The 27,361-nt window shown below is 38.7% G+C and overlaps 1 protein-coding gene across 15 annotated transcripts in view; it reads right to left on the reverse strand.

Annotated features, from left to right (window-relative positions):
* The window catches only part of PDE4D (phosphodiesterase 4D), a 1,533,637-nt gene that overhangs the window by 189,059 nt on the left and 1,317,217 nt on the right, over nucleotides 1-27,361 (reverse strand). For 13 of the 15 annotated variants that reach the window (XM_031666728.1, XM_031666727.1, XM_031666725.1 and 10 more), the window contains 2 exons: nucleotides 22,968-23,041; nucleotides 17,835-17,884 (listed from right to left, as the gene is read on the reverse strand). In XM_031666728.1, coding sequence (XP_031522588.1) covers nucleotides 17,835-17,884; nucleotides 22,968-23,041 — 124 coding nt within the window. The remainder of the gene's footprint in view (nucleotides 1-17,834; nucleotides 17,885-22,967; nucleotides 23,042-27,361) is intronic. The other 2 variants (XM_031666731.1, XM_031666730.1) reach the window with 1 other exon arrangement.

Genomic DNA, 27,361 nt, shown 5'->3' on the forward strand with positions numbered 1-27,361 from the left:
CAAAACATCCAATTGATCTATATATGGACATTTATTGCATTAACTTGGTTGGTGATTCGTTTCGAGTCTCCCAACACCGGGACATATAAGCAGAGAAAACTGTACGGTTTCTGCAAGCTAGCTCTCCAAATTGTAATGTTTTCAATTTTCAGCTCCTCAAGAAGAGCCAACCCTCCTCTTTTCACATTTATGCTGAAAGAGTTACCAGTTCACAGTTATTTATGTTCAGAACCTAATAAATTCTTTTTTCTGCCTTAATTTGACCAAGCATTGCCTTTTATTGCATGTTCTAAAGAAGCTCATTGAACAAATAAATAAAAAAGGACTTCACCTCTAGTGAGGGAGAACTATTATCCAATCATTTTTGCATTTTAAAAATTAAATACTTCAAAATTGGCTGGGTGTGATGGCCCACACATGTAATCCCAGCACTTTGGGAGGCCAAGGCAGGAGAATCACTTGAGCCCAGGAGTGCAAGACTAACCTGGGCAACATAGTGAGATCCTGTCTCTAAAAAAAAAAAAAATTAAAAATTAGCCAGGTGTGGTGGTACAGCGGTGTGTGCCTGTAGTCCCAGGTAGATAGGAGGATGAGGTGGGAGGATTGCTTGAGCCCATGAGGTCGAGGCTGCAGTGAGCTGTGATTGTGCCACTGCAATCTAGCCTGAGCAAAAAGTGAGACCGTGTATCAAAAAAAAAAAAAAAAAATTGTAATTAAATCTTATTTTTAATCTAAGAGCACAGATTTAATTTGCCCTAAATATACATTCTCACTTATCTAATTGATTTTTTTTTTCTTTGCTCTGTTGCCCAGGCTGGAGTACAGTGGCATGATCTCAGCTCACTGCAACCTCTGCCTCCCGGGTTCAAGCCATTCTCATGCTTCAGCTTCCCAAGTAGCTGGGGTTACAGGCGTGTGCCACCATGCCTCCATGCCTGGCTACTTTTTTTTTTTTTTTCAGTAGAGAAAGGGGTATCACCATGTTGCCCAGGCTGGTCTTGAACTCCTGGCCTCAATCAATCTGCCCGCCTTGGCCACCCAAAGTGCTGGGATTACAGGTGTGAGCCACTGTGCCTGACCAATCTAACTGATTTTTAAATGAACAATCTTTTTTTTTTTGTTTATGTTGGTCTCGAACTCCCGATCTCAGGTGATCCACCCCCCCTCGGCCTCCCAAAGTGCTGGGAATTACAGGCGTGAGCCACCGCTCCCAGCCCTTAAATGAACAATCTATTTTACAAATCTGTTGGATATCTCTAGCTTTTTACCATATATTTTTCAAAAAACTTACAAATTTACTCTTTTCCTCTTTTCCACCTTTTGACTTCCTTATTATATACATTGCTGTGAACTCAGGACAGGTAAGATTCAGAGTGGCAACTCAGGTATATTCCCATTTTCCCATATTTTAAATCTGCTGTAAAGGAAATAGTTGTTATGAGCAAAATGTGTCTGAGGAATGTTTATCAGACTATTATTTTTATTTGGCGTTGTCCCAGCATATTAATTTTTAATTTTTTCACCCCATTTCAATGGTGTCTTTGATGTTTTGTTTTGACCAGCTGCTGAACTTTTTGTGGCTGTCCATTTAGATCACTTTAAAAAATGGTACATAAATGAAATTTGAACAAAATGAACAGTACTTTAACATTGTTTCAAAATCAAATATGTTCCTAAGGAATCTGATTTGTGGCAGATGGAGAACAAAACCTTCCAGAGGGAGGGCTGTTAAATGAGTCTTAATTGCTTGCACATGAAAATATAGTGACTAAGATTGTGTGCACAATTAGGAATTTAAACATCTAGAAAAGAACTGGCCGTAGAAACAGGCAGACATTTTTGCAGTCAGAGCTAGTTTCTCGTGAACACAGACAATAAAGGACAAGTTAGTAAAGGAAAATAATTTTAAGAGAAATTCAGTTGTTTTCTTTACTTCATTGTTGCTTACGTAGAGCTTCCAATTCTAAAGATGATTCATTTGCCTTGGAAACTCACTGATGGAAGTATCATAGTACAGTCAGGACAAAAAATGTTTATTCAAGAACTAGTATTTCTTTTGTAGTTCCTACTCTGTGTCAGATGCTAGATTTGGTGCTTAATTCACTTTATTTAATTATTACTTAATGCTCTGAGATAGGTTTGCTATTATTCCCATTTTCTAATGAGAAATTAAGGCTCGGAGAATAACTTTCCCAAAGTCAAATAGCTAACAAATAGTGCAGCCAGGATTCTCTGTATTGATTTAAAGAATCCACCCCCTGACAATGCCTAGTTGCTCCCCTGGGAAAAGGCACATATCTTTAAAAAAAAAAAAAAATAATAAGCTTATTCTAAGAGTGGCTATACTTTGTTCTGAGTCAATAATGCCCTCCTTCTGTTGGGTGGCATGATGTCGGTTGCTGGACTGGACTTGTTAAACGTTGGGTAAGGAAGGCATGATTGCACCCAGGCAAAGTGAATGGCTATGCAGAGGGCACAGATAATCTAAGCAGGGGTTGGGCTGAGATGACAGATTTAGAGACAGAGGCCAGGACTTCCTACAGGGGCCACATATCACGGCATCTTGTATAGAACCAAGCATAAAAGAGGTATCAATAAATGTGTGTGAATCAAATGATGAGATGGTCAAATAATTTTTGTGCCCTCAGAGGAACTGAGTTCTCAGAGATACATTAATGACAGTACCATCTGGATCTCTTAAAAAATGAGTATCATAAAAAGAAATCCAGTGAGAAATAAATTAATAAAGTAAATAGTGCATGAAACCAATCCTACTAGCATTTATTTACCCTATCTAAAAGCACCCTAATTTCTTTTAGGAATAAACTTGGTATCCCTATTAGATAATCTTAAGAATAGTATAACCAGCAATGATCAAGTGCTTACTGTGAGTCATGCATTTTGCTTCATTTTTCATAAATATATTTTTTTTGTTTGTTTCCTAAGACGAAGTCTCCCTCTGTTACCCAGGCTGGAGTGCAGTGGCACGATCTCGGCTCACTGCAACCTCTACCTCCCGGGTTCAAGTGATTCTCCTGCCTCAGCCTCCCAAGTAGCTGGGATTACAGGTGTGCACCACCATGTCTGGCTAATTTTTTTGTATTTTTAGTAGAGATGGGGTTTCACCATGTTGGCCAGGCTGGTCTTGAACTCCTGACCTCAGGTGATCCGCCCACCTCAATGTCCCAGAATGCTAGGATTACAGGCGTGAGCCACCACGCCTAGCCTTTCATAAATATCTCCTCAGATAATTTTCATGAACTCCCTATGAGATAAATACTATTATTGTGCTTACTACAAAAATGAGGAATTTCAGGCTCTGGAAGGTTAAATGAATTGTTTGAGCAGAAGCATTTTAAGTGGCAGAGCTAGAATATGAATCTACAAAATCTGGTCCCATCATTCAGCTTTTCCTACCACACTTTATTACATAGTTTGGTGGAACTGAAGCCACCTGCCTGTTCTCTTTTAGCCAAGGCCCAAGACCCAAACTAGACAACTTAGATCTCTTCACTGCTGTTTGACTCTTGAAATAATGACAAAGAAACTAAGAACAGTTGCAGGGATCTCACTCGACTACTCATGACATGAGACCTTCCCCTTGATTTGTAGCCTTCTAGCACTGTAAAGATGCACTGATTCCTTCAAACCTCAACCTCCAGCAACCCACTCCCCCACCACCTGTTGCCCCACTAATTCTCAGGGAATTCTGAATTCTTCTTATATTTTTCCACTAAGTTTCATTTTGCATAAATGAGCAGAGTTGGTTTTTTTGAACTGCAAGCAAAGGAGCATTGCTGAGACACCATTTTCTAAGGGGTGGTGATAAGCCAGCCAAAGGGAGAATTGTATGGAATCCCCAAAGAACAAGATGCAGACACACTGTTTAGTGCATCCCAATAATTTAATAGAGTCACTGAGAAATCAGAGCATGACAAAAGGCCAGGCTAATTTCCTCTGCTGCCCTTTCTGTGGAAATGATGAAGGTTCTTGTGGTCCCCTCTGATCCAGTGGTCTTAGATACATTGGCCTTCTCCTTTATTTCCAGTACCCTCCACAGTTTCCAGTAAAGAGAAACAGTAAGGGAGGGTCTGTAGAAAGACAGACTGTTTGAGGTTGGCTGAGGGGTAAAAGAAATCTCCCAGAGATTGCTCCTTTTCCTTCACAAACTGACTAGAATTCAGATTTTGTCTCCTTCAAAATTGCACCTGGGAAAATCTGTTTATATGCTTATTCCATATGTTGCCATCACTGTAATGATTTTAGGGCTCTCTGTCTTGGAATTGCCTTGAAAGTCCATGTGATACTTCTTAAAAAACTCTTTATAATCCCTTAAGAATGGTTTCATTTCTGGAGTTAGCGCCATCTAAGCTAATTTGACATTCTGTCTGGTGAATAGGGTTGGTAATCACATTGGAAATAATATTTTTGGTCATAAGTGAAGTGTTACTATAAACCAGTGAGATTGCTTATTGCTTTTTTGTATGTGTGTATCTTATATGGTCTGTAAATGGTCTCTAAAGCCACTTCCAAGATGCTTTCAGCAATAGCATCAGGGCTCAAATAATTGTACAGTTTCCAGAGATGGCTGCTTTGAGGATCAACAGTAATTGAATAATATAATAATATTTATTGGTAGTTTATAACACTTTTCAACATATTAAGCACTTTCCACAAGCCTTTAAATAAGACCTGACATTTACTATGTCCCAGACACTGCGCTAATTTTTTTACATAGATTATCTCATGTAATTCCTCAAAATTAGGAAGGTATTATTATTACCCACGACATTTTAACAGAAAAGATCCAAGATATCGGTGTGACTTTTCTAAGGTTACATGTAAAGTGGGTGAGCAGGACAGCCAGCCACGAAACCCCAATTTTCTGACCCCTGAGTCTTGTTCCTCCTCCTTCACATGGATTTTGACTTGTACATCAAAACACAGAAACAAAATCTACCAATGTTTGAGATTTTTTTCTATGGGAGGATAAAACCTAGGTCTCTCTCTGTAGAAGCAATATTAGTCAAATAACAGTCAGTCCACAATCAATGACTTCAGAGGTATCTTATTTGTCGTTCAACTTTGAGATCGCAGTTTTGTGACCAGTTCTTTTCTATTTTCCTTTTGGCTATTTTGAAATATCTCTTCTTTTACCAATCTCAGCATTCCACGTTCTCATGCTGTGAAGTGTTCCCTAAATTCTTGAATTATTTTCCCAAACCCTTTTCAGTCTCTAAGTTAACACTGTAGGCAGCTTCTTAGCTCTTCAGGCAAACAATCTCACCTGCTTCTACTCCATTCTTCCTCTCTCCCTTCCTTTCTCTCTTCTTTTACTTATTCATTTATCCATTCACTTATAAGCCCTCTGTTTTCTATTAATTTAATGCTTTTTGTCATTCAACAGAACACATTTTAACTTTTTAAGTTCCACAAACCTCTAGAGTAATGGTCCTGAAGCTTATTAGAGGTATTTTATTCCTCCTTGGGTCCTTGGAGCCTAAGCACAGCCTTTCACATACTAGGGACTAAAGGAGTAAAAGCAAACCGAAGAAGAGGCAGAAATCAAATTCTTTACATGGACAGTTCTGTGTTTAATATGCAAACATCAGAAACATATCCAGAAGAGAATGTCATAAACACCCATCTGTTTTGCGTGGCCTATAGAATACAGTCAATCAGAAATACTTCCACAGGACCAACAGTGCTGAAAAGGAACCACAAAAAAAAAGAGAAGGAAGACGGCACACTAGAAAGCACTGGATATTTAAGCATCAGAAATATCTCAAGGAAGTGCATTCGGAGATGGTGAGCTAGGAAATTTTTTGCGTAGCAATGGTAGCTAAGAGATGATACTGGCATGAAAAGACTTCACCCAAAGAGAAGATGAATATTCCTAGTAGGTGGGGCCTGCACTTTCAGGCCTTTGTTGTCAGTGTCCCAGAAGCAAGGTGAGTGCTAACGCTGAAGCACTGCGTTACCCCAGTTCTTCTGAAACACCCCATCTGCCTGACTTCTCACATACACCTGGGCCTTTCCTTGTTGATGCTCTGTCCCTGGGCACTCTGGTGACAAAAGGCACTTCAGAGGAGTCAGGAAGAGAACTGTGGGAATTGAAGAGTCCTTGAAGAATCCTACACCCCTGGCAGGAATCCTTACCTTATCTTATATATAGAGTTCTTAGGGTTTCCCCAAGAGTTTCTGTGCATCCATAGGTCTTATCCCTCCTCTTGTCCTACCCTCCACTCATATACATTCAGGAATAGATGGCATACATTTGTTTTCTGTTCTCAAAAGAAAACAGAAAAAGAAAAACAGAGAGAGAGAGAGAGAGAGAGAGAGAGAGGGAAGGAGAGAGAAAAAAAAAGAAGAAAGAGAGAAGTCCCTAGGGAATAACTTTTGAGGACTAGCAGATCCAGCAGCTTGTGTATGCGTGTACAGGCCAGTACATTTTAGGAGAGAACTTGACATTCTCCCTCTGAGTCAATCCATACTTTGTCATTTTCTACCTATGTATCTTAATCAAATTATTCAACTTGTCTAGTCCAGTTTCCCATCTATGAAGCAGGAATAGCAACAGTGTCTATGTCTTTGGATATCATAAGGTTTAAAAAGATTACTCATCTAGAGGGTTTAGTACATTTCAAATGTCAGCAAATGTTAACTTTTATTAATATTAGTATTAATAATATATCCAACTGTTTTTTAAAGCATTTTTTTTGAGAGAGGCTTTTTGATACAACAAAAGAAAGGATGCTGTGACTATACTCCCTATTTATTTAGAGTTAAATAATTCAGTGTAACATCTTACCAGTAAAATTTGGGAAATGAGCCTCAAAGGAATTTTCAACATTTTGCCCCACCACAGTCATTGTATTTCTGAGTATGCCTAGAATATTTTTTAAGGCTGAAATGGGTGGGGAGCACTTTGTGGAGAAAGGGAGTGACTGAAGAATGCAGTTTGTGTGGTTCTTTTATATTTTTCTCTTTTATTAGTTTAAGGAGACTTGGTACTGTGTCTGAGAAGACAAAAAGAAAGCAGTTACTAAACAATTCCCAAACTCCCTCCCTCCCACATCCACAAAGGTAGACATGATACTTGATTTTCTTCTCAGAGAGGAGCAACTTGGTCTACTTAAAATCTTGTATGTATTTTGAGAGATAACAGATGATGACTCTGACGCTGATGCCCAGTTTGACGAAGTCAGCACAGATAATAATATCACCTTGTATTTTCTTTCGCTAATCGTGGAGCACTTTGCACATATGATCTTGCTTATCCTGGGCTGCACTGTTTGTTAGATGAGGGTGTGAGTGTCACTATATACACTTTCCAGAAAGACAGGGATTTTCCAACAAGTTATCAACAACTCAGTGACAACACTGTACACAGGCAGCCCTCTCACCTACTTCCTTCAGTATTCCATTATTCTCCCAAATTTGGTCAATCAAGCCATTCAGCTGGGAGTATTTGTTAATAATTTAGATCCTGAGCCTTATCCTAGATATTCAGTTCTGGAAAGTCTGGGAATCATTTTGTGTTTGTTTTCAGGAAGCCCTTGGGGATTCCTTTGATCAGAGACAGGTTTGTGAAGTATATTGCTCTTTTTAAACTCAGGGCAGCGGGGAAGGGATGCTGGCAGGAGTGGACTTTGGGGACATTGAGATCCTTTATTCACGTGGTAGCTTTTCTTTCTTTGAGACAGGGTTTTGCTCTGTAGCCCAGGCTAGAGTGCAGTGGCACGATCACGGTTCACTGCAGCATCGACTTCCTGGGCATAAATGATCCTCCTGAGTAGCTGGGATTACAGGTGTGCACTACCATGTCTAGCTAATTTTTAAAATTTTTTGTAGAGATGGAGGTCTCACTGTGTTTCCCAGGCTTGCCTCAAACTCCTGGCCTCAAGCCATCTTCCTCCCTTGCCTCCCAAAGTGCTGGAATGACAGGTGTGAGCCACTGCATCCAGCCCTAAGGGTAGTTTTTCTGATCATCTGAAGGATAATACAACATTTTTGTCATAGGCTCAAGAGTCCATAAAATGCTGCCCGATGTGAGAGATATTATTATTTTAAAATACAGTGAATGCTCGACTGTGGCACCATAATATTGAAATATTGTTAGGCTGGGTCTCACCAGTGCCCTTTCTAGGCAAGGAGAGGCAAACTAACAACTGGGACCTGAGAAATAACATGTTTATCACTAGATTCAATGTAAAATGGTAAACCTATCTACCTTTGCTAACTACTGGTCAACAACTAAAATTAATTTAAGTTCAATTCAATATACATTGTTAAAGTGCATTAAATGCATGCCTATTGCCCACACAGCACTTTATTATGTATTCTTTAAATTATAAACATTTTCCCATGTTATTAAAATATTCTCAAAAATAAATTAAAATTATTTTATTATGGGAATTTTTAAATCCCTAAATAGAATTCATACATTATTTAGCATTTGGATTGTTTTTAACCCTTTATGCACATTCACTGTAAGGAACATGTGTATACTTTCACTTTTCTTTTTTTTTTTTTTTGAGACGTAGTTTCTCTCTTGTTGTTCAGGCTGGAGTACAATGGTGCCATCTTGGCTCACTGCAACCTCTGCCTCCCGGGTTCAAGCAATTCTCCTGCCTCAACCTCCCGAGTAGCTGAGACTACAGGCGCCCGCCACCACGCCCAGCTAATTTTTGTATTTTTAGTAGAGATGGGGTTTCACCATGTTGGCCAGGCTGGTCTTGAACTCCTGATCTCAGGTAATCCACCCGCCTCAGCCTCCCAAAGTGTTGGGATTACAGGCGTGAGCCACCACATCTGGCTCACACTTTCACTTTAAAATTATTCTTCCTTGGTCTCTGCTCTAATCAACCCCCAAGTCCCTTCAACTCTATCTCTGAAGAGTTGTGATCCATTCCCTCATCTCCACAGCCCCACTACCACCCCAGTTCAGAGCTGCATTATCATGATCTTGTACAAGGTCTGTGACAGCCCCCTGAAGAGTATAGGGCTGCCCCTAGTCTTTCTTCTTTTCAGTCTCGTTCTACACTGCTTCCAATTACTGTCATTCTGAAAAGCATATTTTTTCCTACGATTGGAAATGCTCAATGATTTTCTACTACCCATAAAATAAGGTCCACTGTCATTTACGTAGGCCTCAAATACTATTTCCTTAATCTACCTCTGGAGCCTCCTGTTCAGTTGCTCCTATACACTTTTAATTTTATTTTGTCCTTTACTGCTCCCAGTCCCCTGATATGGACAAGCATTCCATGCTTCCATACTTATTCTTGCTGGTCTTTTGTTGTGAGGTAATCCTCAATCCTCCCCTAACCACATGGAAAGCATTATGTTCTTCAAATTTACCAGGGAGCATTTCCTAGGTAGAGCCACTGGCTCTCTCTCTCTCTATTAATATATATATCTATATATAATAAATATGTATTTATTTAATATATAATTATATTTTATATAATTTACATATTTATATATAAATATTATATATTTATTTATATAATAAATATGTTATATAAATATATTATACATATTTATTATATATGTATTTATTATATATAAATATATATAATATATTTATTTTATACGTGTGTGTGTGTGGGTGTGTATATATATATTTAAAGAGGCTTCAGTCCGGGCTCTGTGGCTCACACCTATAATTCCAGCACTTTGGGAGGCTGAGGTTGGCAGATTCCTTGAGCCTAGGAGTTCCAGATCAGCCTGGGCAACATGGCAAAATGCTGTCTCTGCAAAAAATACAAAAAATAAAATACAAAATTAGGCACACATGTTGGTGCATGCCTGTAGTTCCAGTTACTCAGGAGGCTGAGGTGGGAGGATTGCTTGAGGCTGGGAGGCGGACGTTGTAATGAGCCGAGATCGTGCCACTGCACTCCAGCCTGGGCAACAGAGTGAGGCCCTATTTCTAAAAATTAATTAATTAATTAAAATAAAAAATATAAAGGCTTCAATCATGGCATTTAGCTAGTACTTAACTATTTATAATTCCTTCTCCCTTACTTTGTAAATTTCTTGAACCAGTAGTCACATTTTACCTCCAGAGCCTATGTATGCTATATATAAGGTGCATGGAAAATACTGCTGACCACGTAGATAATAATAATAATAATATTATAGCAATAATGATAAGTAACATTTGTTGAATACATTCTGGGTACCAAGTACTATATTAAGCACTGAGTTAGAATTCACTGATAAAGAATACCTCCAAAACTTGGAGAATTTAAGTACATTGACCAAAATTAGACAACTAGTAAGAGGAAAGCTGGGTTTTTAACATATGTGGCTTGACTCATAATCTTTTTGCTGGACTAAATGAATATGCAGCCCCATTTAATTATTTCAATTAAAGTTATAACAAAGCATCCAAATCAGATATTCAGACAAGAGAGGTACAATTAAATTATTTCCCCTCACAATTAGGCCATAGCACTTGTTTTCACTATTCATAAAACTAAGTCTAACTTCAATCAATCTCTGGTCAAAAAGCCACTGTGTCAGATCTGATCTTTTTATATATTAATAGGTATGGCTCTACTTATCTAAATAAAAGCATAAAAGGCCAAAACAAATTAATTTGTAAGAAAGAAAACTTTTACTGCACTAAAAGATCGTAAGTTTAACTAATAAATAGTCATACTCCATGCATTTATGCAAATCTTTCAGTTCAATGATTTTGCCAGAAGATTCTTTTTCAATGAGGATTTTTGTAAAAGTAAACTCCATTAGCTTAAAAGATTTAGGACATCCAACAGTCATTGGATGTATTAGATGCTTTATCAGTTTTTTATTAAATCTATTAAACATAATGTATCATCAGTATTTTTTAATCACATTTTTAAAAAAGATTAATGAACACATATTTTCTGCAATTATTAAAGTGTGGCCACAACCTTTACTCTATTAAAGGAAAAAGAAAGAACTACAGCATGATGCTGCTGCCTGCTGGTGGTTGATGAGGAAGTGGGGCTTCTCTGGCAATGGCTGGGTCTCCTGTCTTCCCTATACACTGACACAACACATGTTTTACTTCAGTATCTCCTGAGGACTTACATATTTCTCTCACGTAGATCCTTTGTGCCTGCTTTATATGGTTCTTGCTCCCATCTATTAGCTGTCTCTATATATCGTTTTAAAAAATTATATATACTACTTGCTTTTATCATACACACATAGACTTACAAGGCAGATCTAAGTAAGTAGCCAGCATCATTATTGTCACCATGAAATAGTTGCTCAGATTCTTTCATTCGATAAGCTCAAAGCATTAAGCGATTAGCCCAGATAACAAAAAAAAATTGTCCCAGTTAAATATCGTTATTGTTTTTCCCCCTTATTAATTCTTAGAAACTGCTTGTGCTTTAGAACAATAAACATATAAGATTAAATTTCTTCTCATTGTGTTTTAACAGACTAGCATTATTTGGGTAGTTTACTTTTTAATTCTCTACTTGCCAATTGACTAAATTCTATTTAGAATGCACTTACTGTTTTTAATGAAGCCATGAATCTTCAGGGTAAAAAAATACAAAATGGAATGAAGACTCAGACCGTTTTTTTTTTTTTCTTCTAGATTAAAACCACTTCTGTGTTGTTCTATGTTTGTCACTGCATCATGTGTCTCCCCCTACAGGTAAAGAGCAGGCAGCTGTACTAGTTTCACTGCTCCTGTAGAAGAATTTGTATTTTCCAAAGTCAAAAGCCAGAAGTCCTTTGCCTTAGGCTGCTGGTCTGTATGCCTCTGGGGTATAAGAAGTAGATATAATCAAAATAGCTATAAATATAAAGACATGTCCAGTGAGAGGTTGGGATGAGAAATTTTCAAGCTCATATACAAATAATACAATGCCACATCTATTACTCATTAGTTAATATTAATACTTCATTTACTTTCTCTAAAACCTATACTTCCATGGTGGGTGTAAAGGCTACCCAAATCTAATGGGTTATTTTACTTTATAAAGGTGTAAGAAGGACCATGGACTCGAAAAAGGAACCACGTGTTTATTCCCGGCTTTGTCACTAAGCAGCACCTTCTCTCACTAGGTCTCAGTTTTTTCATCTTTAAAATAAAGATATTTAAATAAGTTTCTTTAGAGTTGAGTCCTTGCGTGAAAATCCTCTAATTGAAGATGATTAAATAAACATATTGGAAATATGGAAATTCAGAAACATTGAAAATGGTACTGTGAAGATGTAGTAACATTTAATGAGATGGCTGCAGAACACTTGGCCTTGAGCTAACATTGTTTGAAAACGAAATGCTTGCAGGGACTGACTATGCTCCAAGCTACGTGGCTGTACTTCAAAAATGGGATCACTGTCCCAATACAGGGATGGCGTGGGCATCTCTGACTCTTTGCCACCCTCTCATGTTCCAACGCACTCTTTACTTCTGGTGTGCACCATACATTAAGGATGTATGTAGGTGAGCCTTACTCTAAGTGATAAAAGGATTACTAAAAATGTCATGCCAGGACTATGTGAAAACAAAATCATAAATGAAGTGTACCAAAGAAGCTGACACACCAATATTCTCTGCTACCTCTATTCTACCAGTTTTTAAATCAGATTTAGGAACAACAACAACAACAAAAAAGTCAGGCATGGGACAGGGCTGTAGGAAGAAACACTTGGTGAGTTCCTCATCACATTCGGAACTCTGTCCTTCTTTCTTTTCTTTCTCTCCTTTTTTTTTTTTTTTTTTTTGAGACGGAGTCTCACTCGGTCGCTCAGGCTGGAGTGCAGTGGCCCGATCTCAGCTCACTGCAACCTCCGCCCTCAGAGTTCAAGTGATTTCCTGTCTCAGCCTCCCGAATCGCTGGGATTACAGGCACCTGACACCGTGCTGGGGTAATTCTTGTATTTTTAGTAGGGACAGGGTTTAACCATCTCGGCCAGGCTGCTCTTGAATTCCTGACCTGGTGATCCACCTGCCTCGGCCTCCCAAAGTGCTGAGATTACAGGCATGAGCTACCATGCCTGGCCTCCATTTTTTTTTTCTTTAGGAGACAAGGTCTCATTACATTGCCCAGGCTGGTCTTGAATTCCTGAGCTCAAGCAGTCCTCCCACCCTGGTCTCCTGAGTAGCTCGGATTACAGGTGTGTGCAACCATGCCCAACTTGAACTCTATCCTTTTATATAACTTATCTCCTTGAATTCTTGCAACAGTCCTAAGTGTTAGGTACTCAAATCTCCAAAATGAGGAAATGAAGCAAAAGGGAGAGACTGGATTCACATTCAGGCTCCAAATGACACACATCATCTTTGTCATACCACACTAAAGAGCAAAAGAGCTACTTAGTAGTAAGTCTCTTTTATAAATGCACACTTCAAAGCCTTACTTTTAAGGAACTGTTAGATCATTTTAGATCTGTATGTTTGCCTACTATATATGGAAATAAAAACTGGTCAGTGACCTATCTGCTTTAAAACCCTAATGCTATAAAATCGAACTCTCGGCTGGGTGCAGTGGCTTATGCCTGTAATCCCAACATTTTGGGAGGCCAAGGTGGGTGGATCACCTGAGGTCAGGAGTTCAAGACCATCCTGGCTAATATAGTGAAACTCTATCTCTACTAAAAACACAAAAAGTTAGCAGGGCATGGTGGTGGACATCTGTAATCCCAGCTAGTTGGGAGGCTGATGCAGGAGAATTGCTTGAACCCAGGAGGTGGAGGTTGCAGTGAGACTCAGATCACGCCATTGCACTCCAGCCTGGGCGATAAGAGCAAAACTCTGTCTCAAGAAAAAAAAAAAAAAAATCAAAGTCTCCTGGCTTTAACACATGTCAGATGTAATAACCTTGAAAAGAGGAAGAGGGTATTGTAAATTCTATGGGACAACTCCTTAGAAAGCATGGTATGTCATATGTAGACAGCTGAAGTTCTTAACTCTTCTTTTTTAAAATTAGAGTTGGTTTACAGAAAAGTGATAGAGAATTAATGTTTCTCCGTCAAACAACTATGACTCAAAAGTGAGTTCTTAGACTTTGAAATTCATCCTGAACAACAGTGTATCATCTCTATCGCAAAGCCACCAGCATCTGTGAATTGTGATGAGAATAAAGGAGACAGTGCTGGGAGCAGTGGGAGACCCCATTTTGATGGGCACAAAGCAAGTGCATCCATTTTGGCCAATTTAAGGACCCATAAGTTTTCCTCTTATGATCCTGCAAGCTTGCTTTTCTCTCACTGTTCCCTTTCCTTCCTTTGTGTCTTTGTCTTATTCTTTCCATTACCCCTTGTTATGGACTGAGTGTTTGTGTGCCCCCAAAATTCATTTCAATATCCTAACCCCCTATGTGTTGATATTTGGAGGCTGGGCCTGTGGGAGGTGATTAGGTTGTGAGGGTGGAGCACTCAACATTCACAAATGAGACTAGTGCCCTTATAAAGAGCACTGATGCAACTGAGAAGAAGGCTCTCACCAGAACCCAACCGTGCTGGCATCCTGATCTCAGACTTCCAGCCTCCAGAACTGTGAGAAATAAACGTATGTTGTTTATAAGCCACCCAGTCTACGGTACTCTGTTAAGGCAGCCTGAACTGATGAAGAAACCCCTAGTTCTATCTATACGGTGGGCCCTAAAAACAAAACCAAGTAATAACAACAAAATGGAATTTAAAAAGATGTATTAAGTGCTGGCTCTGTGAGGCACTATGCTAAGAGCAACACGTGTGTTCACTCATTGAACCCAACAACAACTGTAGGAAGCAGTGTCACTATATTATAGCCAAGGAAACTGAGCAGAGAAAGGGTATGCAACCTGCCCAGGGCCACAAAGCTCTCATGATGGAGCATGATTTGAGTTCTGGGCAGGCAAAGCAAACATATGGTACAATTCTAGGGGGACCATATCGTGATGTTCTGTGGAGTTGCCCTCCAGAGGCACTTGGAGCTGTGTGCTCTAGCAGCCTTTTGGATGAGCCAGGAACTTAACTGTTAGGCTATACTGTTACTCTAGACCTTATTCCTATGTTGAGGGATGGACAGGCCTACATTTGTGAACCTGTACCTGGGGCCTCTAGTGACAGAAGCCACATGGAAACTGGTCCTCATGCTGCTCCAGGCACTAGGTCTGACCCCTATCAACAGGAACTCATTCATCTTAAGGGTGCCTCACTGACTCTTTTTAACACTTCTTTGCCCTTCCCAGGACTACTGCCAAGGTACAGCCAGGTTCCAACTTCAGGGGCAGTGAGCCTAGAGGGTGGGGCCTGAGTAGTCAGTTGCGGAGGGAGGAAAGGCACAAGCACTGCCTTTTCTGAGTGTCTCAAATCTTACTAATGTCAAAGTCTCAACCACTATTATTATTACTAGTACTGAGGTTTTAAAGGCCCACTTTTTCCAAAATGGGCTCAGAAAGGGGAACCTTCCCCTGCTACTGCCCTCATCCCTCCATCCTTATGCCATGTTCCCACCTTGGTTTGCTACATTTGGGCAAGAAAAATGAATTCCCAGTTTTAGTTCATTTCCGGTTGTGCTTTGTGAGGAGCCCAGTGGCACTGAGTGGTAACAACAGTTAATTCGTTTCCCTTTCTAGATAAGGTATTTCTGTATCCCCCTCGTCCCTAGGCCTCAGGTCAGGAGCTTGAGGGTATGAATGAGGCCATATTCACCTTAATTTCTTAATTTCTGTGACTCATAATTCCCTCTGGTATGGTTCAAGGGCCCCCTTACTATGTATACATTTCTAGGAGCTTCTGTGAGGTCTGTCACATATGCTTAAGATCAAGTCTGTGCCCTTTGAGTGTAGCTACTCTCTCCTGTTAATCTGTGTCTGGCATCTGCTGGGGTGGCTGGGCAGCTGCCCTGACCACTGAGCACCCAACCATCTGTTGTCAGACACAACAATTTCCACTGGTACCTGATGCTGCTCTTCTGGGAGACAGAATGCTGCTCCACCTGTGAGGCCAGCTTACACGTGACCTCAAGCTAAAAAAGCTTCCAGGAACCAAAATAGCACTGCATTCTGCCCAAACAGCAATGTCAGTTCTTGCTTATTACAAAATTGGGGGTTGAGGGTAGTCCCTCTTGATAGGGGTCAGATCTAGTGCCTGAAGCAGCGTGAAGACCAGCTTCCATGTGGCTTCTCTCACTAGAGGCCCCAGGTACAAGGTCATAAATGTAGGCTTGTCCATACCTCAACATAGGAAAGTGCATAGAAACAGAGGGATCCAGTTCCACACCTCCAACTCAGTTTAGCCTCATTTATATTGAATTTGAATTTTGGCAGAAGAAATCAGTTACTCAAAGTATTTATTTTAGCATACAGGAATTTTTATTGTTCATCTCTCTTTCTCTTTTTTTTTTTTTTTTTTTTTTGAGACAGTCTTACTCTGTTGCCCAGGCTGGAGTGCAGTGGCACAATCTCAGCTCAGTGCATCCTCTGCCTCCTGGGTTCAAGCGATTCTCCTGCCTCAGACTCCCAAGTAGCTTGGATTACAGGTGCTCACCACCACGCTAAGCTTTGTATTTTTAGTAGAGATGGGGTTTTGCCATGTTGGCCAGGCTGGTCTTGAACTGCTGGCCTCAAGTGATCCACCCACCTCGGCCTCCCAAAGTGCTGGGATTACAAGCGTGAGCCACCACTCCTGGCCCTATTGTTCATTTCTTGATCAATATCAAGAACAAAACTGGTTAACCATATATGTACTATAAAATGATAACTGGAAGTCATCACCAATAATATTTTGAAAGAGAAACATGAAGAAGAGAATCAATAATTTAACATTCATTGAAATATAAGTTCCACTTGATGACTTTCAGAAAAGATGACATTAACAATGATACCAGAATCAACTCTAATGTGGTGTCCACAAACAGAAACAGACATCTGGACAAGATAAAGTTAAATTTCAACCAAAGTGTACTCACTAATAACTTAATAAGAGCTCCTTAGCACATTATAGGTTGGAGCTAAAGGAAGACACTTGAATCCAATGAAGAATGTTTTAGTTTTGAGAATATGCTAATTTTCTTCTGGTAACAATTTTAGAAAACATAGGTTTTCTTTTCCAGGCCATTATTTTAATGAATCAATTGGGGTTTCAAGAAATAGTCAAAAGAGTTCAATTTGGTTTCAGGTTCAGCAAAATGAGATCATGCATTCTGTTTTTGGTTCAGTTGGGGTCAAGTTCTGTGCCTAAAGCAGACTAATAGGAATTGAGATAATTTTATTTTTATGCACTTGACTTCTCTCATCTTTCCTCTTACTTTTCTTTCCCAAACATTTATAGATCCCTGTGTTTTGATCTCATTGAACTTTTTTCTGTATTGTATATTAACTTCTCTCCCCTCCCAAACTGAGTTTCTTCTCAGCTCTCTCAGTTCTTTATTGGACTACTGAAACAATGTTCCTTCCTATACACAAGTGAGATATTGATGAACCAACATGTTACTCCTTTTATTTATGCCTTCACTCTTATTAAACTAAATGATGACATATTATATCATGCTAATAACACATGTGTGGAACCAGAATGGGAAGCGACTTGAAAGTAACACCATCTCTCAAAATACAAATGCCCAGAGCAATGCTCAAATGAGTATAAGCACATAGTTAAATGGTTAAAAATAATGTACATCAGTAAAAAAATGTAAACCAGTAAAAATTTTCCAAATAACAGCTTAGACAATTTGTGAGATCAATGATAGAAATGATAATGTAGAGAAGAAAGAATTTATTTCTTTAACATTTTCAAATTGCAGCATGAAATTGGTGTTGGTGTTATATTGACTTTTGGCAGAAATGGTTTCTTCCTAGACACATGAAGAATAAGCTCCAGATCTTTCTTACCTGTTATGGTGGCTTTGTTGATGGATGGTTGGTTGCACATGGGTGATCTTCTGACAAAGACAGAAAAATACAAAGCAGTAAATATGTGGGGCTTGTTGATTTGATCGCTCTCTGAGTCATTTCAGATACAGCCTTTTACTTTAAAGAATTATTTTTAAGTTTGGACATGCAAATGATTTCTTTCAGACCAGCCAGACAAGTCCCTAGGCGTTCTTTGTATTATGGCTCAGATCACACATGTCCAAAAAGAAAACAGTAAAATCTCACAGTGATTGACTTGGGGTAAATAAAGCTGATGTGAGTGTCACTGGGACATGAGAGAAGAGGAAATTCTTACTGATTTTATTGACTGAAGCCAGGGCATACAGACTCTGAATTTGAAAAAGCAGTCAATGTATAATTGCTTTCCCTAATGCAGGATTAAGAAATTTTTATTGTTGGCATATATTCTCATGATTGCCTGTACATTATTAGAAGTGAATGATTTATTGTAAACTATCTTATAATTAGAGAAGCTATTTGAACTTTTTCCTGTTTCCTTATATTTCCTTCCTTATATTCTTATATTTCTGATATCTTTGTTAGAGAGGTATATTAATGGCTTGTCCAAATAGATACAGAAGAGGCTTTAGAAATACTCTAAGCCAAAGGTACTTAAATAAATTCTATCTTGTATTCTCTAAGTTTTCAGATGTTTGCCAAGTTCCACAAAATGACTATAAACCCCTTGAAGTTAAAAAAAAAGCATGCTGTCTGATTAACTTATATTCCCTACACAGCCTAGTACAATGCATCCAGTATTCAGTCAGTGCTTAATAAATTATGTTGAAAAGAATATCATTTATAAAGTATCCATCAACATTTTTGAAATATAACTTTATAAAGTTATTACTTGTAATTGACAGCTTTTAAAATATAATGATTTAAAAAACTTTTAGATACATTCAAAGATGTCTGATACATATATAAGGTATATAATAATTATATATATATATATATTGCCTCTACCAATGGCTAACACTTAATAAACACTTCCTGTGGATCAGACATTGCAAAATAAGCACTTTAAATGAATTATCTCATTTAATCCTCATGATAAGCCTTAAGGAAGTAAGTTTCATTGTTCTCATTTTACCAATGACAAAACCAAAACTTTGAGAATTTGAAGAACTAGTTTTAAGTAACAAAGCTGAGATTTGAACTAAATGAATGTGATCCTAGGGCCTATGCTCTGCTTTGTTGCCTTAGTTTTAGATGTTTTTGTGGAACCTGTATGCACAGCCTCACATATGTGCCGATAGCATCAGGCTCTTCAAATATGCCTTGCTGAGATGATGAATCTCTTAGCAAGGTGCCGGAAACTTGGGGAAAGCAGCCTGGGATTTTGTAAATTCTCACTAGTTCCACTCAGCCTCTGGCTCCCTTTCATTGTCCTTAAGTTTATTGGTATCAGTTTGTGATTAAAATTTTGTGTTTGATTGAAAATGCACCAAATTTTACTTCTGAATTCTTTTAGTTTTTTTAATTATAAAATAAAATGGTTAGGGGAAAAATGGGGAGAATTTAAACTCGATAAACTAAAAGGTTAATATTTTAAGCAACTGCTCTGAAATAGCTCTGGTCTATATACCAGTAATTATCTTCTTCTTTTTAAAATTAAAAAAAATTTTTTTTGAGACAGGGTCTCACTCTGTTGCCCAGGCTGGAGTGCAGTGGTGTGATCATAGCTCATTGCAGCCTTGAACTCCTGAGCTCTAGTGATTCCCCCTACCACCTCAGCCTCTCAAGTAGCTGGGACTACAGGTGCATGTCACCATGCTTGGCTAATAAAACTTTATTTTTTTAAGAGATGGGGTCTTGCTGTGCAGAACAGAGTGTTACCTGTTACCTTCTTGCTAAGAGTTTATCATTCAAATAATCGATATCCTGATTATTCCTTTTTAGTTCTTGCTCTGTGAAAACTTAGAAACCATTGATTTTGTCTGGGAATGGTATGAAATTAATATTTTTACACTACTCTACAATTTTGGAAAACCAAATGGTTGACTTGTTACTGATTATCTCCTTTTACTGTCAATCCTACAATTAACTGGCACTCGGGAACTTGATATCTGAACAGGTAATGGCAAGCAGAAAATATTAATCCTTTGATCCAGGGTTGCATCGATACCTCCTTTAATGACAAATGAACCAGAACTCACTTGTGGAATAAAAAATCACAAAGGCAAAACAAAAGCAAAAAACCCAAGGTGACAGGAACCAGTAGTGTGTTAACAAGTCAGCAATGTGTGGGCCAGGTGCAGTGGCTCATGCCTGTAATCTTAGCACTTTGGGAGGCCGAGGTGGGCGAATCACAAGGTCAGGAGATCAAGACCATCCTGGCTAACACGGTGAAACCCCATCGCTACTAAAAATACAAAAAATTAGCCAGGCGTGGTTGTGGGCGCCTGTGGTCCCAGTTACTCTGGAGGCTGAGGCAGGAGAATGGTGTGAACCCGGGAGGCAGAGCTTGCAATGAGCCAAGATCATGCCACTGCACTCCAGCCTGGGCGACAGAGTAAAGAGACTCCGTCCCCCCCCCCCCGCCAAAAAAAAAAAAAGTGGCTTGTGCAAAGCAGCACATGCCTTCCACAAAATCCAAGGATGAGCTTGGAAATGTTCTAGCGGCTCTGTGAGTGCCTAGCGAGAAAGTTCTGGTTCCTCCAGGGTCATCATGTGATGAGGTAGAGTTACAGCACTTTGTTCTCGCTGAACAGAATTGAGTTTAGCTGTGTATAGACTGAATCCTACTATTCTGATACCCAAAGAAGCCGATTTGGTTTGAATCAGTAATGGAGGCACAAATTTGCATTGACCAAAAGGAAGACCACAGTGGCCTTTACTTAGAGTCTGCCAGATAACACTGTTTGGTTAGATGTCACCCTGGGCATTGTCAAGGCAGAGAGGAAGTTCAGGCTTAAGCTATGATTTTCTGTTTTCTTCTAGCTCCTCCTTTCCATTTCAATCTGTTCTGTCCCTGTATGTCAGCTGAAAACTTCTGTCTTGCAGAGAAACAGGCCTCATATCATCTCTGGAGCCTGACTGATCAACTATTTGCCTGCCTGCCACAGATTTAAATGCTGGTAGCCAGGTGACTATATATAAAGGAAGCATAAACGGAGCTTCTTGTTCACCTTTTAAAGACAAAAATCCCAGTTTCCTGGGTAAAATTCAAGACTAAAAAGTTTGGGAGTGACAACCAGTAACTTCATTTCTTCCACAGAGCTGAGACTTTCTAAGGGGGAGGTGACTGATCTTATAAGCTACCAAATCCCCAAAGCCCAAGGGGGCCACTGAGGTCAGTGTGATATTGTGCGGCCATGTTACATGGAAAATGTGATTGGTAATGAAGGGGTACCTCAAAGCATGCCCTCAGATTTTACATGCTGAGTTACTACTTTACCCTTTCAGTGAATAGGCCTTTGCAGACTGATAAGACTCTGTATTATACTAGGCACATGGAACACAAATGTGAACCAACTACATTCCTACTCACTGGGAACTGACAGTGTTCAGGAGCATCCCAGTAGACAAACAGGCAACAGGAGCACAGAGAGATACGTGCTAACACAGGAATCAGGTACGAGGTACAACCAGACAGAGATGGAAAGGCACGTCACTTTGATTAGGGCTTGTGAGTGTGTCTATGTTGGGTATTGCCAGGGGCAGTGCTCCAAAAGGAATTTTATTTAAGCTGCAATCCAAAGAATGAATGACAATTAGCCCAGTAGATGAGGAGAGGAAGAAGAAGATGAGAAGTGTTCGGGCTGAGAGAATAGGACTGTGAAAATTCATTATCTGGAAAAACAGAATCTAATGGGTTCCATTCCAATAACTTGCATTGTTACATTTATATTGATTTTTTAAAACTTTTTTTTCTATCACAAGAAGTACTTGAATAATGACCAGAGCTATTTTTGATAATAAAAACTGTGAATTTGGGAGGTCAATTTTATTATTATGAAATGGAAAGTTCAGATTTTTCATTGTTTTTAAGAAGTACTAACTACTATGAAATGTTATACACTTAGATGCGTTGTAGTTCCGTCCAGGCGCGGTGGCTCACGCCTGTAATCCCAGCACTTTAGGAGGCCGAGGCGGGTGGATCACAAGGTTAGGAGATCGAGACCATCCTGGCTAACAGGGTGAAACCTCGTCTCTACTAAAAATACAAAAAAATGAGCCTGGTGTGGTGGTGGGTACCTGTAGTCCCAGGTACTCGGGAGGCTGAGGCAGAAGAATGGCGTAAACTCAGGAGGTGGAGCTTGCAGTGAGCCAAGATCGCGCCAGTGCACTCCAGCCTGGGCGACAGGGCAAGACTCCATTTAAAAAAAAAAAAAAGTTATAATATACTTATATTCACTATCCTCTTAATATTGATTTAAATGCTTTTTTTCCTTCTGGAAAATTATTTGAAGTTTGTATTTTAATATCTTATTTCTTATTAATAACAGATTTTTTTTTTTTTTTAAAAAAGGACACTGAAATAACAGCAAACCAGTTTTCCATTTAATATTGAAAAATTACTTTTATCTTTTTGGATTTTTTTGCCTTTATCAAGAACCTGAAATGATAATCATTTCCCATCTTTCAAATGCTTTCCCTGTTGTCATATAAACCACAATTCTATTAATTGCTCCATGAATGCTGCTGATCTGAAAGTCAGTAACAGCAGGAGAATCAAAGGTCTTTGCTATGAGATGTCACTTCTCCAAATCATCGTTGTCCTGAGAGGATGACTTTCAGCTGATCTTAAGGTGTGATGAGATTATTCACCCACGGTTAATTTATGAAGTAAGCCAAAACTATAAAGTTACCCTGAGTGTAAATAACTGGGCAGAGGACTGATCATGCCAGATGATTTCTGACAGATGGAATCACCATATTTATTTGTCATACTGCTTCATTTCTGATATTAGAACCATCACCACAAAGTATTTATAGAAAATTAACAGGACATCATATGACTTAGTATACACAGTTAGACAACGTGGCAACAACACAGAGAAGTCTAACATATTGCCTTGGGTTCAATCAAGTTGAGAAAACTTATATAAAAGTTCAGCAAAAAGAGGGGAAAAAAGGATATCTTACTTGCTAGGTGCTCGATCTTGCAAATTAGTTAATGCAGCAAAGTTGTTTCGTACAGTTCGCAGACTGGCCAAGACCTACAACAAGAAAGGATTCTTGAAACTTCTTGAACTAAGGCCATTTTAAATACACTTGAAAATGGTTTGTTAAGAGAAAACTTGATATTGCTTGAAACTTAGTTTCATATACCACTAAAGAATCTCCCAACACTTAGTGAAGTTTGTAGGTATCCACAGGAAATCCAGAGAGGCCAGACTGCAGGGATTTTCCAGAAATCTCTCCCTATTGTCTGTGAATATGGTGACAGTAGCAGCAGTTTCCACAGTATTTCTGGGTTCCTTAGTCACCAAGACAATATTCCAGGCGATATACAGATAACATGATTGCATTTTATGCACATTTCAAATAGTATAATATAAAATGCTAATAAATCTCACTTTAGGGATAAAAAAATTCCCTACTCCCAAATCTCTTCAAAAATTGATTAAGAATCCCATAATTTTAAGTTGGCAAGTGAAGTGAATTTTAAACTGTTTTTCTACCTTTGCTACATGGCTACTCTAGCTAGTAAGCAAACATTGCTTTCTTTTGTTAAGGTTATCTGAATTGTGCATTGTAAGAAACTCTCAGGGATGCATTTCCTATGTAAAATGCTACTGCCCTGTACATGCACAATGCTTGGCACACAGAAGATACTCAATAAAAATTGGTTGACTAAATGAATACATAGACACAACATGCCCACACACATGACAAGGCAGGACCAATAGGCATCACTATCTCTAACAGTCACTTTTTCTAATTCCATGTGGAACTAAAAAGTAGCCAACGGACTGGAAGTGAGCCTAGGAGAAGGTTCCAAGAGCCTTTTCTCCTTCTTCCCTCCTCTCTTTTTCCTGAAATGGGCAAGTTTCCCCAGGGTCAAACCCATATTAGATGGGATTATAGGTGATTTGGGTGACAGCTAGAGTGCTAAGTTTATGTAAAACACAGATTCCAAATGTCTGAGTAGGTATTATGTAACAACCCAGACTGTCTGGCTCTGTTATGTAGTAAATGTGTGAACTTGGACTAGATATGCAACCTCTTTGTACCTCAGCTTCCTAACCTGGAAAACTGGGATGGTGATACCTACCTCGTAGAATTGTGAGGAGTATATGGAATGACAGGTTTGGTGCCAAGAACAGTGCCTGGCAAATAGAAAGCATTCAGCCAATATTAGCCCATGATGGCAGCGTTACTTTTGACTTAATGACTTGGCATGCACATGGGAAATTTACTTAATGCTTAGCATTGGTAATTCAAGAGTCCAATTTTTTAATTGCTCCAAGGGTTCCAGAGTTGTTTTCAGAAATTTTTCATCTGGCACGGACCTAGACTAAAATCAGTCTAATTTTTTTTTTTAAAGACAAAAATGTCCCAGACTCTGTTTTGTTGTTGTTGTTTTTGATTATGAAATTGATGTTCGTTTGTATAAGTCAATGGAGAGCTGTGTACACTTTGGGACAGTGACGTACAGCATTTTCCCCTAAAGGAGTTAATGCTGCTTCCTAAGAAGCCAACTGTGATTAACTCAGTCACTGGAAAAACCTGGCTCATTATCTCATATAAACAACCCACAGCTCTGAAAGGTCACGCTGCCTATGATGGAGTATTCAAATAGCCAACTGCTGACATCAGACCACGATGTCTTTCATTAGGCATGAAATCTTGAATGATGCAGAAGTAAATCGGATAAATGATCCACTGTCATTAAATCATGCAGGCTTAATTTATGTTTTAAGAAGTGAATATCAAACACACTAATGAAGACTTTAAGATAAAATCATTGCGCCAGCTAATTGATCCCTTTCCTAGGCAAAATGTTTAACTCCAGAATTCTGAGAGTTTTATTCCCATACATAATAGTTAAGTTCATTGCAGTTGACAGCTGGGTAAATAGGCATAGAGCTGCAGGCAACTTATTTTCTATGGCCATTTGAAAGGAAACATCAGTCACGAAAAGAAAAATTTCTGTAGAGGAGTTTTTGCCTCTGTTATAATACTAATTTAATAAATAATCTAATTTAATATTATTTTGTCTTGGTTTTTAGTTTAAAATTTATTTTTGTATAATTTATATCTTGACATGCTTCAGAATTTAAACAAAAGAGTACAAAGCAAAAAGTCTCCCCTTCAATGATTGAGATAAAAATCAAAATTATTGTTATTTCTGAAAAGAGGCAATAGAAACAGATTAACCTGGGGAGGGACATTAGGGGACATTAAAATACTGATACTGTTCTATTTCCTAAACTGTTCATTTTAGTATTATTCTTTATATTTTACATAATTACCAGCTATATTCTCTTATATATATGAAATACTTCAAAATAAAAAGTGAAAAAAGAAATCTGTCTACCAGTCTCTCCTTCAGACATTCAGTTGCCTGGCCACTAGCAATCAGCTTTTAGGTTTTCTATCTTAAAGTTGATTTTTGACAAACACCGTTGCAATAAATAACCTGGCAGAGAAGTTATTTCCTATGCATGCCAGTATTAGATTATTTATTGTGTGTGTGGATTTATTTATTATTATTTTTTTTTTGCAGTAGGACAAACAGTATTTTATAAATTTTATGTTTGGTGTTAACTATTATCTTCTACAGTATGACATGTATGCTATTTATTGGCAGAAGTGTAAATAACATTTCTAGACAAATCATATAAGGGGGTGTTGTCTTGGGCCTCGCTTATTGACTCTTGGTGTCGTCATCACTGTTATCACTGTGTTAGTCTTTTAAGCTTTCACTTTCATTGCAGGGCACAAAGAGGGAGCATCTGTTACTGTAGGCTGTGGGGAGAACTATAAACCGTTTTACTGAAGCCCCTAAATTAAAATTTCATTGATCTTTGCTTTGTTCAGGGCAGCCCTCACTTCCCCTGAATTCGACTCTTTAAGAACTGTAGTAAAAGCTTTAATGCTCCTTTTACAATTGTCCTTACTTCTTAATGCTTGCTAACCAAAAAGGTCCCTGAGGTTTCTTCCACAGAGCTCATTGGTTAGAAAATTAAGGTCATTTCTTTCTCTTCTGCCCCACCAAGCAAAAGTATAGCCAGTAAATGTCAAAAATACATTGGGAATCATGAGAAATATATATTCCTTAGGAAAGAAACACTGGTAGTTTTACAGAAAAATTTTAGACAAAGATGGTTCATGTATTAGCCCATGGGGAAGAATTCAATGTTATTTACATACAGTACTCTCGGATCTCCTTAGGTGCTTCTAAACATTTATTAAACAGTAGGAATCACTGAAAATAGCAGGAAAATGCAGTGATCATTTAACACTTAAACAGCTGAACATTATAGCCTAAGAAAAAGAGGAAAATAAATGGTTTTGAGGATTGTTTTTCGTAACCATATACACTTGCTAACACTAGATGGCGGTAAAACACAGACCATGAGGTGGAGGTGCCACGGCGGTGGAGACAGCGGCAACCCGCGCTGGAAGAGATTCATCACTTCGGTCTTACTCCGGAAAAAGCCGGAGTCAAGTTATGCTGATTTACAAAATAGAAAGGTCATTTTTATGAAAAGAAAATCTCTTTCCAAGTTATGTTTTGTTTAAACGGTATGAAATTGCTGGTTTGTACACCAGAAATGGTTGATAGACAATTTTATACGGTTCGATCGTAAAAAGAACTTAGATGTCCAGAAGATAGTAGCTGTAATTTAAACTAATTAAGGCTAAAGAAAAGCTAAAAAATTAGCACCAAATGAAACGAGGTGACTATCTTCTTTCACAGCCTGGCAGGGAGGGCCTAGCACAGTCTGCAAGCTTGGGGATGGTGATGAGGCCACAAGATTGTTGCTGCTGGGTGAAGTGGCTGAGGGACAGGCAGGGCATATGAGAATATTGGTTATATTTTATTACCAACTAAATGGTAATATTGTATAGTATTAATAACTACTGCATTTTTTATCCTAGAAGTCTCCCAGGTGCTGTACTTTGGTTAGAGTAAAGGTAAAAAGATGTAGTTGTTGTTCCTACCCTGTATTTTTTTTATTTTTATTTTTTTTGAGACAGAGTTTTGCTCTTGTGCCCCAGGATGGAGTGCAATGGCGCGATCTCGGCTCACCGCAACCTCTGCCTCCCGGGTTCAAGTTATTCTCCTGCCTCTGTATTTTCAAATCAGGAATATCTCCTTAGTCTGAAAGATGTGAGGGTTTCTCCAGGGATCCAGCATAATGCTTGGGTTTCCCTGTTTTCTCTTTCATCAGAGTCTACTTCATTTAACATTACACACTTCCACATGAGAATTCTAGTCAACTTAGAGTTTTACTACAGGGCAGTTGTGTCACAGATCCTGGGATCACTGAGTCTGGAGGCAGCTGACTGCAGAGAAGGGTTTCCTA

This window comes from Papio anubis, chromosome 5 (genome assembly GCF_008728515.1).
Source record: "Papio anubis isolate 15944 chromosome 5, Panubis1.0, whole genome shotgun sequence".
Classification (NCBI taxonomy): Eukaryota; Metazoa; Chordata; class Mammalia; order Primates; family Cercopithecidae; genus Papio; species Papio anubis.